Source organism: Ptychodera flava, chromosome 9, assembly GCF_041260155.1.
Source record: "Ptychodera flava strain L36383 chromosome 9, AS_Pfla_20210202, whole genome shotgun sequence".
NCBI classification, from domain to species: domain Eukaryota; kingdom Metazoa; phylum Hemichordata; class Enteropneusta; family Ptychoderidae; genus Ptychodera; species Ptychodera flava.
In genome coordinates this window covers 22,857,102-22,872,553 of record NC_091936.1, presented here as the reverse complement: position 1 = coordinate 22,872,553, position 15,452 = coordinate 22,857,102, and the positions used below count along the sequence as shown (strand labels likewise).

General features: G+C 35.3%; 1 protein-coding gene across 1 annotated transcript in view; it reads left to right on the top strand.

The window, feature by feature from the left end:
• Positions 1–15,191, top strand: part of LOC139140380 (ras-related protein M-Ras-like) — a 51,559-nt gene extending 36,368 nt beyond the window's left edge. Inside the window, exons 2-5 of the mRNA XM_070709588.1 lie at positions 8,242–8,395; positions 9,106–9,205; positions 9,829–9,908; positions 10,453–15,191. Coding sequence (XP_070565689.1) covers positions 8,242–8,395; positions 9,106–9,205; positions 9,829–9,908; positions 10,453–10,531 — 413 coding nt within the window. The 3' untranslated portion in view covers positions 10,532–15,191. The remainder of the gene's footprint in view (positions 1–8,241; positions 8,396–9,105; positions 9,206–9,828; positions 9,909–10,452) is intronic.
• Positions 15,192–15,452: the final 261 nt, after the last annotated feature.

The following is a 15,452-nucleotide window of genomic DNA, read 5'->3' as shown; positions in this document are numbered from 1 at the left end:
CAGTGAATATGATGACTTGATGTTATTTCCAACACACTAAAGTTCTCTTGGAAACTGCGTTAACTGGTTGCAGTGATTAGTGATGGACCATATAATTTCTTCAGCGGGGGTTGTTGAGCTTGGAGGAAATGGGTACGGCAAGAGATTGTTTCACCCACCCAGCATTTCCCCCAAAAGTTTACTTTGAAACACTTTTTACAGCCTTTAACATTTTTTCCACTGTCTTACGGTACACAGACATTTCTTTCTCTTACTGGCATATATCAGGCAATTTTTTTCAAAAATTCTCCAGCTCTCCCCTCCCGGAAGTCAAATGGTTCATCCCTTATTAAGAAAGTAAAAGGATTTTGTGATTTCATGCTACATCTGCAGTTGGTATGGTGTTCTCAATACTTTCTAATATCACATAGCTTCATCTATTCATCGCTGGTGGCACTGAGATCAAAACTTGTGACAGCTCTTAAGTGTCTCATCAACATAGCGGTATAGGTGTTATCAGGTAAGATAAAATCAGGCAATGATAACCAAATTCTTGGATTCAATTAATTCTGCAGACACCATCAAGGCATTTCCTCTACTCTGTCTTGAGTCACATTTCCTGATCTAGCCACCAAAACCGATAAAATCACTCTCAAGCTGCTGTTGTTATAGGTCATACTGTTTCCTGAATTCAGATTTCTAAAGGATAAAATTGGTTCCAACCAATGCTACTGAAAACTTATTTCACGAAACTTTTTAATCTTGTGTCAGTGTTGACTTTGTAATTCTGATCAAGCAGAACAGATTCATGTTATGCTTCAATATCCTAAGTAGCGATGTCCTAGTGGAAATGAAACTATGATGGGCATGCATGAATGCCATCCATAACTGTTTGTCTTTTTATGTGATATATGTGTATATAGATGTTTCCTGTATGTTTTCTACATTGTGGCAGGTCATGTGAATGTTTTCATATCTTCTAAATGGTGGAACCACCTCATTCCTTGATATCAAACGTGGGGTGTTGCCAGCTGGCCCTAGATCTGAGAAAATCTTGGCACAAATTTATTCCAGAAACTGACATACGAGCTAGTTTTAAACCTTTACATGTTTCGTACAGGTTAACCAAGATATGAGGAGAGAATTTGATAACAAACTGCTTGACTGTTTCCGTAATAACCCAGACTTTCCAATATGAAAGACTGTTGGCCTTTTGGAACTTGATATATGATGCCTGTGTAAAATTGCACAACCCTGAGAGATCACATCGTAATTCAAATAGAACCTAGGAGAGTGGAAATTAATTTGCCCTGCGACCCAAAATGACCTTTTAGACAAAACCACTATGGATGGTAACAGTATATTTTCTAAGGCAGGAAACAAAATTATCATGAGACTGGCGATGGACAAAATTTAGACACACTGGAATTTTACTTCTCTTTTTGATCTGTCCTCTCAATGGTTTCAATGAAACAACAAGAACAACATTACATCAGATGTGTCACATTCACACAAAGAAGTGCTATGAATGTAAATAAATTGATAACCATAGGTAATATTTCTTGCAAGAACTGAAAAATAATTTATGGAAAAATATATAAATATGTTTACCCTGTATACAAAGATAAACCAGTTTACATTCCCACTATAAATTTGTTTTGTAGAGTTGAGCAAAGCTGGATATATACATATATATATATATATATATATATATATATATATATATATATATATATATATATATATATATATATATATATATATATATATATATATATATATATATATATATATATTTATGCAGTGTCAAAGGTAGGTAATTGAAAAAGTACAAAAGAAGCTATGGAAAACAAGAATACAATCATACAAGGATAATCTATGTAGTAGCCCAAGGCTCCTTTGGTTTATCCTCATCCTTGGCAAAACATTTAATTTAGAATAATCGTCTCCTATCTTTTACCACCTGAACATCTACTCTCAGGGCATTGTTATCCATCTTTTATCGCATCAGAATTAACTGCAAACACATTGTTGACTTTAGGATATACCTTTTCATTATTTCCATACCCAAAAGCCAATCCACTCTAGCAAACAGTTGACTTTTCTGGGTTTTTTTTCTGTCTGTAAGGGCTATGAACCGCGCGTGTATGTCTTATTCATGCCAAATTTGAAATATCTGTTCACAATCTAGACAATAGAGGATGAAGCATCCCCCAGCTGTTTGACTGTAAACACCTGTTTTTTGCGTAACAGTCACGGCACTTCTGCGCTGTAAGTGCAGAGATGGTCACAATCAGTATCTGATCTGAGTCTCCAGTTTGTAACTCTGAATATGTCAATGTTAGTTAGTGTGTAATCATAAAGCAGTGTCTGCATCTCTAGATGTATCTGTTTATTAATCAATAAATAAAAAAATAAATAGATATATACGCATCAATAAATACATTAAGTAAATAATAATGTTTAATGAAAATATAAATCTAAGTAAATGCTGAGTGTTTTAATAAATGAATAACTAATAAAATAGATCAAGTAATAAATAAATACAAATTTAAGAATAAAAATTAATTACACAAATGAATAGGGAATGAATAAATGAATAATGAATTGAAAAATTAAATAAAACAGATGTATCAAACAAAAAAGTAAAATAGGGAAAAACAAGAGAATTAGTGAATAAATGAATTAATGCAAAGATCCAAGCTACATTTTGGCATTACCCAACAAAGTTTGAGAATGCGTCTGTTAGAGCTGATGCAACTATCCACCAATTACCATAGAGTTCGCAGGATTGCGTGCAAATATTTTACTGTATTTTGTTGAATTGTTAAACGTTGTGACCAAGAGTAGAATCTTGAAAATATCTGGGTACATGAATATCAGTTGTTGGGGTTTCTGTTCAGACCAAAATTATGTAAGGCTCTTCAGTGGTGTATATTTATACTATATTGTATGAAGGCAGAAATAATATGTGAACTTTTTGGGGGGCAGGGGGCGGGGCTACTTACTGCGCATGATTATTTTGCTGGGTATTAAAGAAAATACAGTCAGTAAATAATCTTTCAGAGGGAATAGAGCGAGAGTAAATTACAGTGCGAATGAAGTAGAATAGGAGTTAAAAATGAGAAGGTATTACATCGGCCTGTTGCAGGTTAGAAGTTCATTAGAATGAATATGTCTTGCTGGCGGCAACCATGTCTTAATGAAGGTATTTGGGTTGTCCCTGTATGAACTGCTGCGGCAGAAATTATTCTCAGAGGCCTGCCCATGAAAGACACAGTGGTTGGTCTCATTCAACTCTGGAAGATTAATGGTGAATTATTTTTTTTAAAAAGTAACATCATTTATGGAGTGTTGTTGCAGTATAAATTACAGTACATTAAAGGGATCGAGGCTTGTGCTTCAGCTGTTATGAGCTATTCTGAAATTTGTGGTTTTTTTGAATTTTTTTCTCCTGATGGTGGTTAAATTTCCATGACTGTACAGCTGTACTGTACAGCTGTTTCTTATGTTTGTACTGTATATTGCAGACCTTTGACATTCATCCAAAGCCTTGGGTGAGCTTGCTCAGTACTGTATCATCTTTTTACATATGGTAGTAAACAGTCACTAAGCTGACACTCACAACATAAACTTAAAGAATTGCAGTTGTTTTTGACCCAATTTGCCCTAGAAATTATTTGCTAAGACGTTTTTCTCCAACTGCTAAGCAACAATGGCAGCAATCATGTGATGATAAATCATTGTATTAGTTGTCTTAAGGTAGTATGAACCTCGAAAGTGAAAGACTTAAACTTTTGCTCAAACTTTCCGTGAGAAATCTTTCAACCATTGTCTTTCAAAATCAGGAATAAAAATCAGGGGTCACCGTGCAAATTTTGGTACTACAGAAACAAATAATCCAAGATTTACCGATATTTGAAATTCAAAATGGCCGCCATCCCTGTGGTAACTCTATGGAGAAAAAGATGAACTTTCAAATTTCGAAAAACTAAGCCAGTGAAAATGTTTCTTACACCAAGAGCTTTAAAATGAACCCCAACAAGTGGTATATCAGAAGAGAATTGTAAAAGTTTGAGAATGTCTGTCCTTGAGGTGTGTTCTACTTTAAGGTAGAATGTGCCTGAGGGACAGATATTCAGACTCTCAATTTCTTTTCAATACCATTCTGGTCTACCACTTGTTCGGGGTTAAGCTTTTAGACTAAGAAAAAATTTCACCGTTTTAGTTTTTCAAAATTCTAAAATTTTAGTTTTCCCCCACAGAGTTAATGGCAGCCATTTTGAATTTTAAATATAGGTAAATGTTAGGTTGTTTGTTTATCTAGTTCCAAACTTTGTGCGGTGACCCTCACCTTTATTTTCAATTGAGTAAGAGAATAGTTGAAAGTTTAATTGAGGAAAGATTGAGCAAAAGTTTAAGTCTTTCACTTTCGAGGCGCTACTACCTCAATAATTACAAAAGCTACTTTAGTAGAATACAGACATATCACTGAGAAAAGGAATGACTATGTAGTCTCTAGTAATGTTAGTGTTTGTTAGTAATGTAATGTTTTGTGGCAAAAAAGTCAACTTTTGATTTCTCATCGTCATCATAGGTCAATTCCATCACTTCAAACAACTTTTCTCCATTGATCCGTAATGAACAGTAAATTAGGGTGAGGAGATGCAAGAGGTAATGGCTTTTAGCTTGTCAAGTGGATGTATGCAACTGTCTGGAGATTACACGCATGACCTGACTGTGACATCCAAACAGACCTACCATGCATGTCTCGGCTTCTCTGACATTGTATTTCAGGCAAGTGTGACGTCTGTAAAAGTGACGTCATACCGCTACAAGGTGACATTGTTCTCCGCTGTATAATGATCATGGAAAGATATTTGATATTATTTGGTTTATACCTGGTATATTACTGCAAAGTGACACTGCTTAGCACTGTTAGTAATAGTCAATGCAAAATATAGTATATCAAGCCACAATTCCAGTCACCAAAAAGTAAATTTTCACACAGACTCGGTCTACAACTCAATTGAAAAAAAATTCTGCATTTTACTAACACTTCAGCTTTCCTTCTCTGTTACTGCCCTTTCCTTCTGTGTTGCTGTCCCTCTTCCCGCATCCTGTGTACGAGTCCGTTATATTGGTGCTGTTAATCATGATTCCCCCAGGGCGATACTTTCCAACGTTTTATACACCTTTTTGTTAGCGCCAGCAATTTTAATGGCGAGCAAGAATGGCCCAAGTCCTGCACTGCTGGGATCATTATCGTTATTTATTGTCGACCATTAGCAGTCCAGATTTCGGCAAAACAAAGTTTCATTTGCATTTTACTCAGTGTAAGTGCATAGGAAGTAGATTGCCCTAGGTTTGATATGTACTTTAGTCGTAAAGATTTGACATATAGTATAGACTCCAATCATTTCTAACTTGGCAAATTGTACCGGCACGAAAAAGAAAAACACCTCGCTTGAGAAGGGTTTTGTTAATGCTGCATGATTTTATTTTATTTTCATGGAAGATGAGTGAATTATTTTTCAAATTAGTGTTCAAAAATTTGAGTGTGCAAGTGGAGATACAGACAGACAAAAATTTTTTTTGAAGACAATTGGAGGAATTAGTCTTGAATAGAAGCAAACTTGATAAGGAGGACAGATGACATTTCAATTTGCGGTTGATATTAATTTACGACAGGTGGTAATATTTGTCTGTAATTTTCACGTAAGGGTATTGTGGACTGGAGATTATCAGTGGCAAAGACTTCATCAAACTCTTGAATTCAGGAAGCAAACCCTTGATTTAGAACATATGGCTCCTGTACAAATACGCCTCATAAATAAAGTGTAAGCAGTCTCCAAATGTGACGTCCAATGCTCATTTCCCCTCATTAATTATTGGAAGGAAAGTGTCGCCTTACAACTTCTGTGTTGAGAGATGAAAATTTATACGTCAGCTGCGCGGGTGAGGGACTTGTAAAGAGTTGAGACATGGCACCTGTAGGTAATTAGATCTCCCCTTTATACCCCTCATAGGCTTTCTGACAGTCATTTAGAATAAAATAAATATCTTGAGGTGGAAAGGGGAAGTGTTATTGCTACTTAGAAAATCCTTCCAAATTAAAACGTCTATAAACACTGCCATCATTTAACACTATGTTATTGTGTGGTTTCTGATAATGCGTTATTTCTTTGGGGGAAGGAGGTTGATACGACCCAGATCCCAATACTGGTCAAGGTTTAGTAGTGGTCCGCTAGGGAAACTGCCAAAGTACCAAGGCAATTACCGTAATATACAAGACTAAGAAATTTGTTGGTTCGCTGTTTGATTTTTGCCATGATGTTTTACACTGATTTGTTCATGGATTTTGATCAGGGTAGACTTAAAGCAAAAATTCCTCTGGAAAAGCAATTAAAAATGGTCTATATTAAAAATCCAATATTGGTATACCTGGTAATCAGGAGATAGAGTGTATCAAAGAGAATTTTGAATCAGGAATGGATCATACAAAAATTTAATAATAAGGTATACCTGCCAAAGTTGTATTTATCGAAATATATGTGCATTTGGTGAATTTGGACATTAGTTCATGTGCATGTGTGTATTATGGGGAGGGTAATTCCCGTCGTGATGTCAACCAGAATGCAACAAAGTCATCGGGATAATTTAGTTTAAATCGAGCTTAGTTAATTCATCTCAAGTTTTATTTTGTGCTTCAATTGGAAAAATGGAACTGAGAAAGACTTTGTGAAGGACAAACAAGGGAGGTTGACGTCTGAATAACATTGCTCTCAGTGGCTTAAATATAGAGGCATGGAACATTAGCTGGAGTTAAAAATTCATTTATTTCCTCACTGCTACATGACACTCTTTCCTCTACAGCAATTGAACCAAAATGCAACAAATGTGATGTTGCTATTGTTCTCAAGGTAGAATTGCATGCGGTTTGAGCGCCCAAATTGATTTATTCCTGAACATATGTTCCGGTAGCTAGACAATAAATCATTATAATTGTGTACTCCATATCTACAGTGAAACAAACACCTTTCTTCACCCACACCTACACTGAGATATCATCTAGAAATTAGATACTATTGTATTACAGGAGAATATGAGACACAGCTTATATGTGTTCAGATGAGAAGATCTATATTCTGTTTCGATAAAAACAGCATCAGCTGATTTCACCACGGTCATTTAACTCTCTACGACCTAGTTGTTCTACAGATTTGCAGGGGACTCGGTGTTGATTCATGAAATTAGAGAAACATGATCGATTTCCCTTCACAATGAATATCTTGTACGTCATATCTGTACTGTGATTGATTTTTATCATAGCCTTTGTTTGCATGGATTATTGAAATCCAACCCCCCTCGATCACCAATAAAGTATTCCTGTAATAATACTGCAAAATGATTTCATCAGAAAGCAATTAACGCTGCAGTCACAGTGATAAAAAGCAGCCGGAGCTGAGATATTTGTTCTGTTACATCTGTGTAAACCTTACCTGAAAGAAGTCGGAAACCTATGTGGGCAGGCAGACTTGCACGGAAATTGGGAAAAAAGGCCCTTTTGTCGCTGATCAATGCACTCTGAAGTTTTTGAAATGTCAAGTCTGGGGATTATAAATTTCCTCCTCTTCTGATATGTAATTTCCATGCAAATAAGGTCATTAACCTGCTCAGAAGCAATTCCAAAAAGGTCTTTACGGTCGTTTTAACCTTTTGTGCAATTTGCCCCTGCGGCTCAGCACTATTATGCCATCAAAATGGGCATGTTGCCGGGCGGCTGTAATTACATGGTCCAATTAACGGTTCTAATTTGGGTAGTACTTGCAAAATGTCTGTGCGGGGTCATGATACTCAAGTAAAGTACCAGTCAGAATAGATGCCTGGGATAGATGTATCCTGTTCACTGAACATGCTGTGATTAAGATGTCCCAAGCTGTGATAATGAGTGTGACATTTGTAGAACATAGTTTCACCTGTATAGTTGAATTTGACTCCCTAACTTTGTCAACTTTAGTGTGTTGAAGCAATCTTAAAATTCTCCTTTCATTTTCTACTGTTTATTTTTTCTGTATGAAAGTTTAGTTGTACTTCAGAATAAAAAAATATTTGAAATTTGATTGCTATTTTATACTGATAGTGTGGTTTGCAATAAAGTAAAACAGCCAACATTATATTGTGTGTGTTTTTAATCAAAGCCCATAAAATGCTGAACAATGACAAAAATGAGCATATTTCCATCATCTTCATTCATTCCAGTGTTGGACACAGCTGGTCAAGAGGAATTCAGTGCAATGCGTGAGCAATACATGAGAACTGGTGATGGATTTCTCATTGTGTACTCGGTGACAGACAAAGCCAGCTATGATAATGTCAGGTCATTCCATACACAGATACTACGAGTTAAGGACAGGTAAGTATAGATAGCCCTCCATGTTGTGGCATTTCTACCATAAAGTATGTTCACTGTACAAAGTAACAAATTGAAATGAATATTAATGTTGTTTACATGACTTAAAATTCCTAACATATGTCAGAAGTAACTATTTCATATTGTTATATGTATTTGTTTTCAGTAGTCTGTTCATAAGTATATCCACAATCGCAAAATAAACAGTTCTTCATAAAAGATTATGTGAAAAATTTTTATTAATCTAATGTCACAAAATAGTAAATTCATCATGGAGAATAAATAGGTAAAGATGTTTTATTAAACAAAATCTAAATAACAGGAACTGGCAGTATCTGTGGATGGGGTCAGTAGTCTATTTTTTTTGGGGGGGGGTGGGGGAGAGAGTGTCGCCCAGTTCTTTATATTGGAAGCAGGAAGTGTCAGCCTGTACGGTTAAACTTCTTTTATCTTTTCCCCATGGTGGTTGAGGTTGGCATTGGGGTCGTTAGCTTTTTTGAGCCCCAAATGCTATCCACTAAATCCCTAGTCCAGAAAAACTGATCAGTCCCTTATCATCATGAAGTCAAGGTCAAGGCTTGATTATCAGATTGATGGAAACTAAGACATACAGGTTGGAGAAAATGTTTGAAGTTACAAAATTCCATACGAAGTAGGATAACTCATGGAAGTCAATATTAACTTTGTATTGATTTATCATTTACCTCTCATAGAGAGTCCTATCCCATGATTCTAGTGGCTAACAAAGTAGACCTTGTACACCAGAGGAAGATTGCTGAGGATCAAGGTAGAGACTTGGCAAATCAGCTCAAGGTAAGTAAACCTATAATGATTATCTGTGTGTTATAGTTTGCTCTACTTTTCAACCAGTTGAATAGATGTAGTGAAGCAAAGATTAAACATAAAGCATTTTTATGGTTAGACATCACAGATATTACAAACAACAGGTCGTATTCTTTTTAGGAAGCGTTAAACTCTGGTTAGATTAACCTTGAGCAATGTATTTTAATTTCAATACACTAGAATGATTTCATAATTTTATCAAGGAATATTTTAACTAAATATTTCCCAAAAAATTTAAATTCAAGAACATTTTTTTAGATTATTTGGATTCTTTGAACCAACAAGATTTTTCAAAAAGATTGATTATTTTTAATGCTGGCTTTTAAGGTTGTCAAATTAAATATCATGTCAGTGTTTTGAGTAAGCCAGTGGCCTGCCAATGACCTAAGTGACCTGCCAATGACCTAAGTGACCTGCCAATGACTTAAGTGACCTCAAGCAAGCAAGGAAATTTGTCATATCACCTGTGTATATGTGTCAATGTGAAGCAAATGCTAGGAATTTCTGAAATTCATTGACTGACTGACTCACAAGAGTCCAAAATCTTGCATGTTAGATGGCACAATGTTGACTATATGTTTTTTTTCCTGAAGATTCCCTACATTGAGACCAGTGCAAAGGATCCACCATTGAACATTGATGCCGCTTTCCATGAAGTTGTCAGAGTCATAAGGTAGGTGTACAAGATTGAGGAGTTCAGCCTCAGCTGTTGTGCGGGCTTGCATCAGCGCCCTCTACAGATTTTCCATATGAAACTTTTTGTTTAGTTTTCTGATATATGTACACTCAATATTGTCTGCCATCAGAGCACAATTACACTCGGTGTTGTCCTTGAAAGTTCTGGCGAGTTTTGGTTTTGTGCTCCCTGTTGAAGGATACACCAAAAGTCTCCTTAGATTCCTGCTCAATCAAATTTGAATCACTTTTGAAAGTAATCTTTTTCAAGGATGTACAATTTTAAATCTATCCCTTCAAGATTTTTAATGGTATCATCTATATTTGTATTCTTTTCATGAAGAGATATTCTTCTCATAATGTTCTCTTTCTTAGTTTGTGTTTTGTTGTTCTCTGTAAGTGATTTTTCCACAATGATGCAAGAAAAAATGACTAAAATATAAATAAATTTCTTTTGGTTTCATTTTACATTTTACGATTCTACAATAGCAGCTTGACACTTGATTCATAAATTTTGAATCTAATTGCATTTTCCTTCACAGACAACATCCGGTTGAAAAGACTCAAAGAAGGAAGAAAAGACGCAGCAAGATAAACAAAGGCAAATGTGTGGTGCTGTAATTGTCTTCACCAAGATGGCTGCAAACTACACCGACGTTTTTGAAGTGCAATCTCTACTCTTTATTTTTTAGCATGATTTACAATTGCTGTCACAATCCTAAAATGATCGCTTAGAGTCACATGCCACTGTCATGTGACTTACATCATGGCATGCCATTGGCCATTTACTTTGACAACTGTTTCATGTGATTGGTCAATTTTAATCAGTAGTGGAATACTGGTCGTTTTTTAGTGACAGGTGTTTTGGAACATAAAAAAATTACCTTTTGTTGTGAGGCTGAACTTATCAACCCTTTCACCCCTATAAGGTTGTCTTCAGGTCCAATCGTCCTATGGATAACAAAGGGATTGGACCAACAAGAGGGGGGATGGGGTGGGGGTTGAAAAATACCCAATGCTTGACTTTTTCACTTGATCTGTAAACCAAGGCAAGCTACTTAAAAAAAGTAAAGACCCTATTCTGAACACTCTTATTTATCATTAAGTTCATCAGTAACTATAAGATCAAGGAATGCTTATCATCTGTTTTGTCAGATTTGATTAAAACACGTAACAAAGATCAGCTATCAGAAAATTTTATCATGACAATCAACTGAACGTTATGAGGCAAACGCTTCAGGTTTTTAGTGAAATTAATTGTGATGTCGTAAACATTGCTCTTGAAGCAGACTGTGGTAACTATAGCTTTGAAGATATCTGACCTCTTTAACGTAGTATGCGCTTGGAAAGTGAAATACTTAAACTTTTGCTCAAACTTCCCACAATGAAACTTTCAACTATTCACTCACCAAATCAAGAATAAAAATCAGGGGTCACTGTGCAAAGTTTGGTACTAGAGAAACAAATTACCCAACAATATTTAAAATGGCAACGATGCCTGTGTTAACCTTATGGGGAAATATGAAATTTTTGATAAAAAAAAAACTAAGATAGCGAACATTTCTCTTACTCCAAGAGCTTTAAAATAAGCCCCCACAAGTGGTAGATCAGAAAAGAATTGTGAAAATTAGAGAGTTCGGATATCCGTCCCAGAGGTATATTCTGCCTTTAATAAGTCAAATCATAAATTTGTTGAAAACTTCCATGGAGTAAACTGTTAACAATAAAGGTAACACATACATTTCTTGATTCAAAGAGAAGACCTTTGATTCAGTGGTGAAACATACTGAAAAGACTGCTTGACCTTTCTTCCAAAGGTTTCACTAAAAGTACTTTTAGTAGAAATGTAACTTATCAGAAAACAAAACAAAAAACAAGCAGTTAATAATATTAATAATGCAAAATCACTTGATATGAAAAAGAAATCTTATGATATACTAACCGTCATTGGTACATAGCAGTTTGATTATGCTGTTTGCGTTTCCTTGTTCCATGCCATCGATACATTAGAGCAATGCTATCATTAGTGCTTGTAACATACATGCCTGGAGCGTTATCCCAGCATAATGCTACATATAGTGCAGTTATAATGATCTTATTTCAACAAAGTGTTAAAATAGCATTGAAGGGCACCAGCAGCTATTCCTAGTTGGTCTTCTAACCATCAACTCTCAGTCCTTTAATGATAAAATGTCCAATCTCTACCATCTACAACATACAGCTTCATATTTCACTCTGGACTCGGCTTGGAAAACTCAATTCTCAACACTAACCAACCATACCAGATCAGTTTTCAAATGACAGGAGACGTGGTTTACAGCATTCAGAGTTATTTTTAACCATTGCGTTTGCTATTCATGGGCAACTCTACAAATCTTGCCAATGATTAAACAGTCGGAATTGATAGTGTGCAAAAATTTAACACAGAAATATATTTCAGTCAGGGCAACCACTCTTATAAAGGTTGGTCTGTCCTTGTCTATTGTATTGATGAGAAGATGTCATTGAAAAGCAGCACAGCCTTTGAGTTTTATTTATTTTTATGAATTTATACAATAATTATTATTTACACATAAATTGTTTTCTTTCATGAAGTGTTTATATTTTGTTTATCCGATATCTATTATTATCTGTGTCACAAGGAAACTAAATTTTTCATTTGAAACTTGGCACATGTGCCTCCTAGAAAATTCTGTATTCAAAGAACTTCATGAATTTTGTGTCATGTGAGGGATTCAACGTCAAAAATTGCTTTCAACTAAAGCATCATTTTCCAAAATACCTAGAAATTTTGCATGTGTTAAACCAATTTTTGTTACCTTACAGTGCATCTTCCTCACAATTTCAAACCCCCATCCCTTTTTCCACACATTTGGATAATCCTATTGACAGGGTTTTTAGGGTGGAACACTTTGACAGAACATATCGTAGACAAAAGTTGAAAGCTATTAAGCCATATATGAAATTTTCATATAGAGAGATTGTATGTAAACATTTTGTCATTGCGTAAATGTTCATTTTGTTCATTGTTTTGTCTGATCATAGGTTAGGTTTGTCAGCTTACAATGTCTCAAGCAAATGTTTTTGAAAACATTCCACATTTGCTGAGGTAAACATATTTTCAGTATTCTCAAATAAGGCTGTACATCTTAAAGAAAATAACAGCCATGAATTTGCCTCCTCCTACTCCATTGCCATCAACGGATTTACTGTAATTTTTAAAATTTTCTCAGTGTGGATTTGGTTGGCTTATTGAAGAGGGTAGATTTCGTACAATCTTTAGGAATAAGACAGGACAGGGCTTTGCATGCAAATCAGAGAGCTTTGCAGTAAATGACACTGTCCGCTGATAAAGCTGAGCTGTATAATGAGTATTTCCACGAGAAAGGATCATTGATACTACTGTAGCAAGGCTATATGTCTGTGTCCGTTGTTGTCCGAATGATGTTGTGACATGTCAAGCCCAGTTTTGCTCCCATTCAGAAGTCAGACATGGTGTTCGTTTTATGAGAACTTCAGAACATTAAATTCATAGAATTACATGTACAGCATGATTGCAATGCTTTGGATAGCAAAGCTGAGCAAAGCTAAGCATACTTGTAATAGCGCCCTCTACCAGATAAAGACATGAAACTTGTTCAGTGTTTCTGAGAGAGAGAGTCCATAGGTTTTTATTGCAGTCTTATTGATCATTAGAAAATGTATGAAATTTGAAATTTTCATCAAATTAAAGTTATTGTGACAACTAAATGACCGGCATAACATCAACAAACAGTTGTTATGGTGACATAACATCAGCTTATACAGAGATTTGTTTCCCATATAAGATAATCAATCTTGAACACAAACCTTATTTATAAAAAGGTACCCAGCCAATATTTTGTAAATTATCTTTTTTTGCTACTTAAAGATTGTTACAACTATGCTGCACTTGTCTTCTATCCTGCTTTCTCTGTCAGCTAGTTTTCATCAACTATTTACAAATCTTTGTTTTTGTACTTGACAATCCAGACATTCCATCACTTTCATTAAATACTATGTACTTTGACAGCCTATCAATGTCGTCAGTCTTGTTCTAAGTTTGTGATCTTTGAGTACGTAGGTCATTGTACGATCAAACTTTGAAGGAGCAGCATTTTTAAACTGTGCATTTCAACGTTCTAGGAAACTGAATTCAAATGTATCAGGTGGTTTTCTGGTCGTTTACCAAAGATTGATGTCTTTACAAGTGTTGCAACAGTTTATGTTATAATCTTACTCATTTTTCACCTACCATTTGTCACCAGCAGACACAAGCGAGAATTCAGCATTGACCAATGCATTCTTTTTATTGTCTTTGTAACTGGATCCAAGACCAATCTCTTTCACACTTTAGTCATATCAAAATATACAGACATACCACATTTATTCTGATGCATAGACCATTGTGGTTTTTTGTATTCCATCATTAAAGTGACACAATTGACAGAACTTTCCACCTTGCTATTCATTAAAAAAGTATTCATTCTCTCTTGTTACATCAATCATTTGTGTAAGTTTGTGTGAACATTTTTGATACACAACAGATTATTTAAAGTACAACTCAACTCAGCTTGTTAAGACCGTATTTCTATATGTAGTGTGTAACCCAGAGTGGTTTCTGGTGATGATCATGCTGTTTGCATTTGAAATGTTTTCTGTCAGTGCACTTTTGAGATGTACATTGGTAAACGTCCATTTAAATACAGAGTCACATGATTTTAATGCAAATAGAACCAAACAAGAGGCTGATACTGGAGAGAATGGACTCTCTTCATGACCATTGGTTTGCTGTATACTTTCTAATCCTCTGCCTTCATTTGGTTGTGTCATCCATGGTATGACGGACCCACACGCATTTCATTGTGGAAATTCTACTTTAAACTGAACTGTGTTGTACCAAGCTTAAATTGAAAGTTCAAAAAATAAACAAATTAACTGACATCCACTAAAATGACATGTCCATAGATAGCAGACTTTGCACTTTTATTGTTTATGTACAGTATATATATGCAGGCTGAAATTTTGCTTGGAAATCATGATTGAGGCTGTGAAGCTGTGACCAGCTGAACGATAACACCATAGTAGATGCAGCATTTATCAGCATTTCCAGGCATTGTTGTTTCAATACAGTCATACACACTCATTTTCTACTATGTCAACTTTCCATTCACACAGGATAGTAGCTTCATTTACACTCTGGTGATTTGTAGAACATTTTCAGCTTTCATTTGAAATTAAAACATCCGTGTATCAAATGAAATCTCCTTGTGGCTGATGTTAATTCCTCTCATGTGATTCCAATAAGCTGTTTAACTGTAGTCTTTTGTTTTGAATTTCAAAAAATCAACAGTTACATGCATTCTTTAACCATAGACCCTCGAGTTTTTCTCGAGGGTCTATGCTTTAACATAGTCAAAATCCTATCTTGTATAGTTGGAAAAGTACTTAACTCACAAAGTTTGGACTACACCCAGTTTTTAGTTGCTCCAAATAGTCAAACCATCAAGTTTGAAAGCACTTT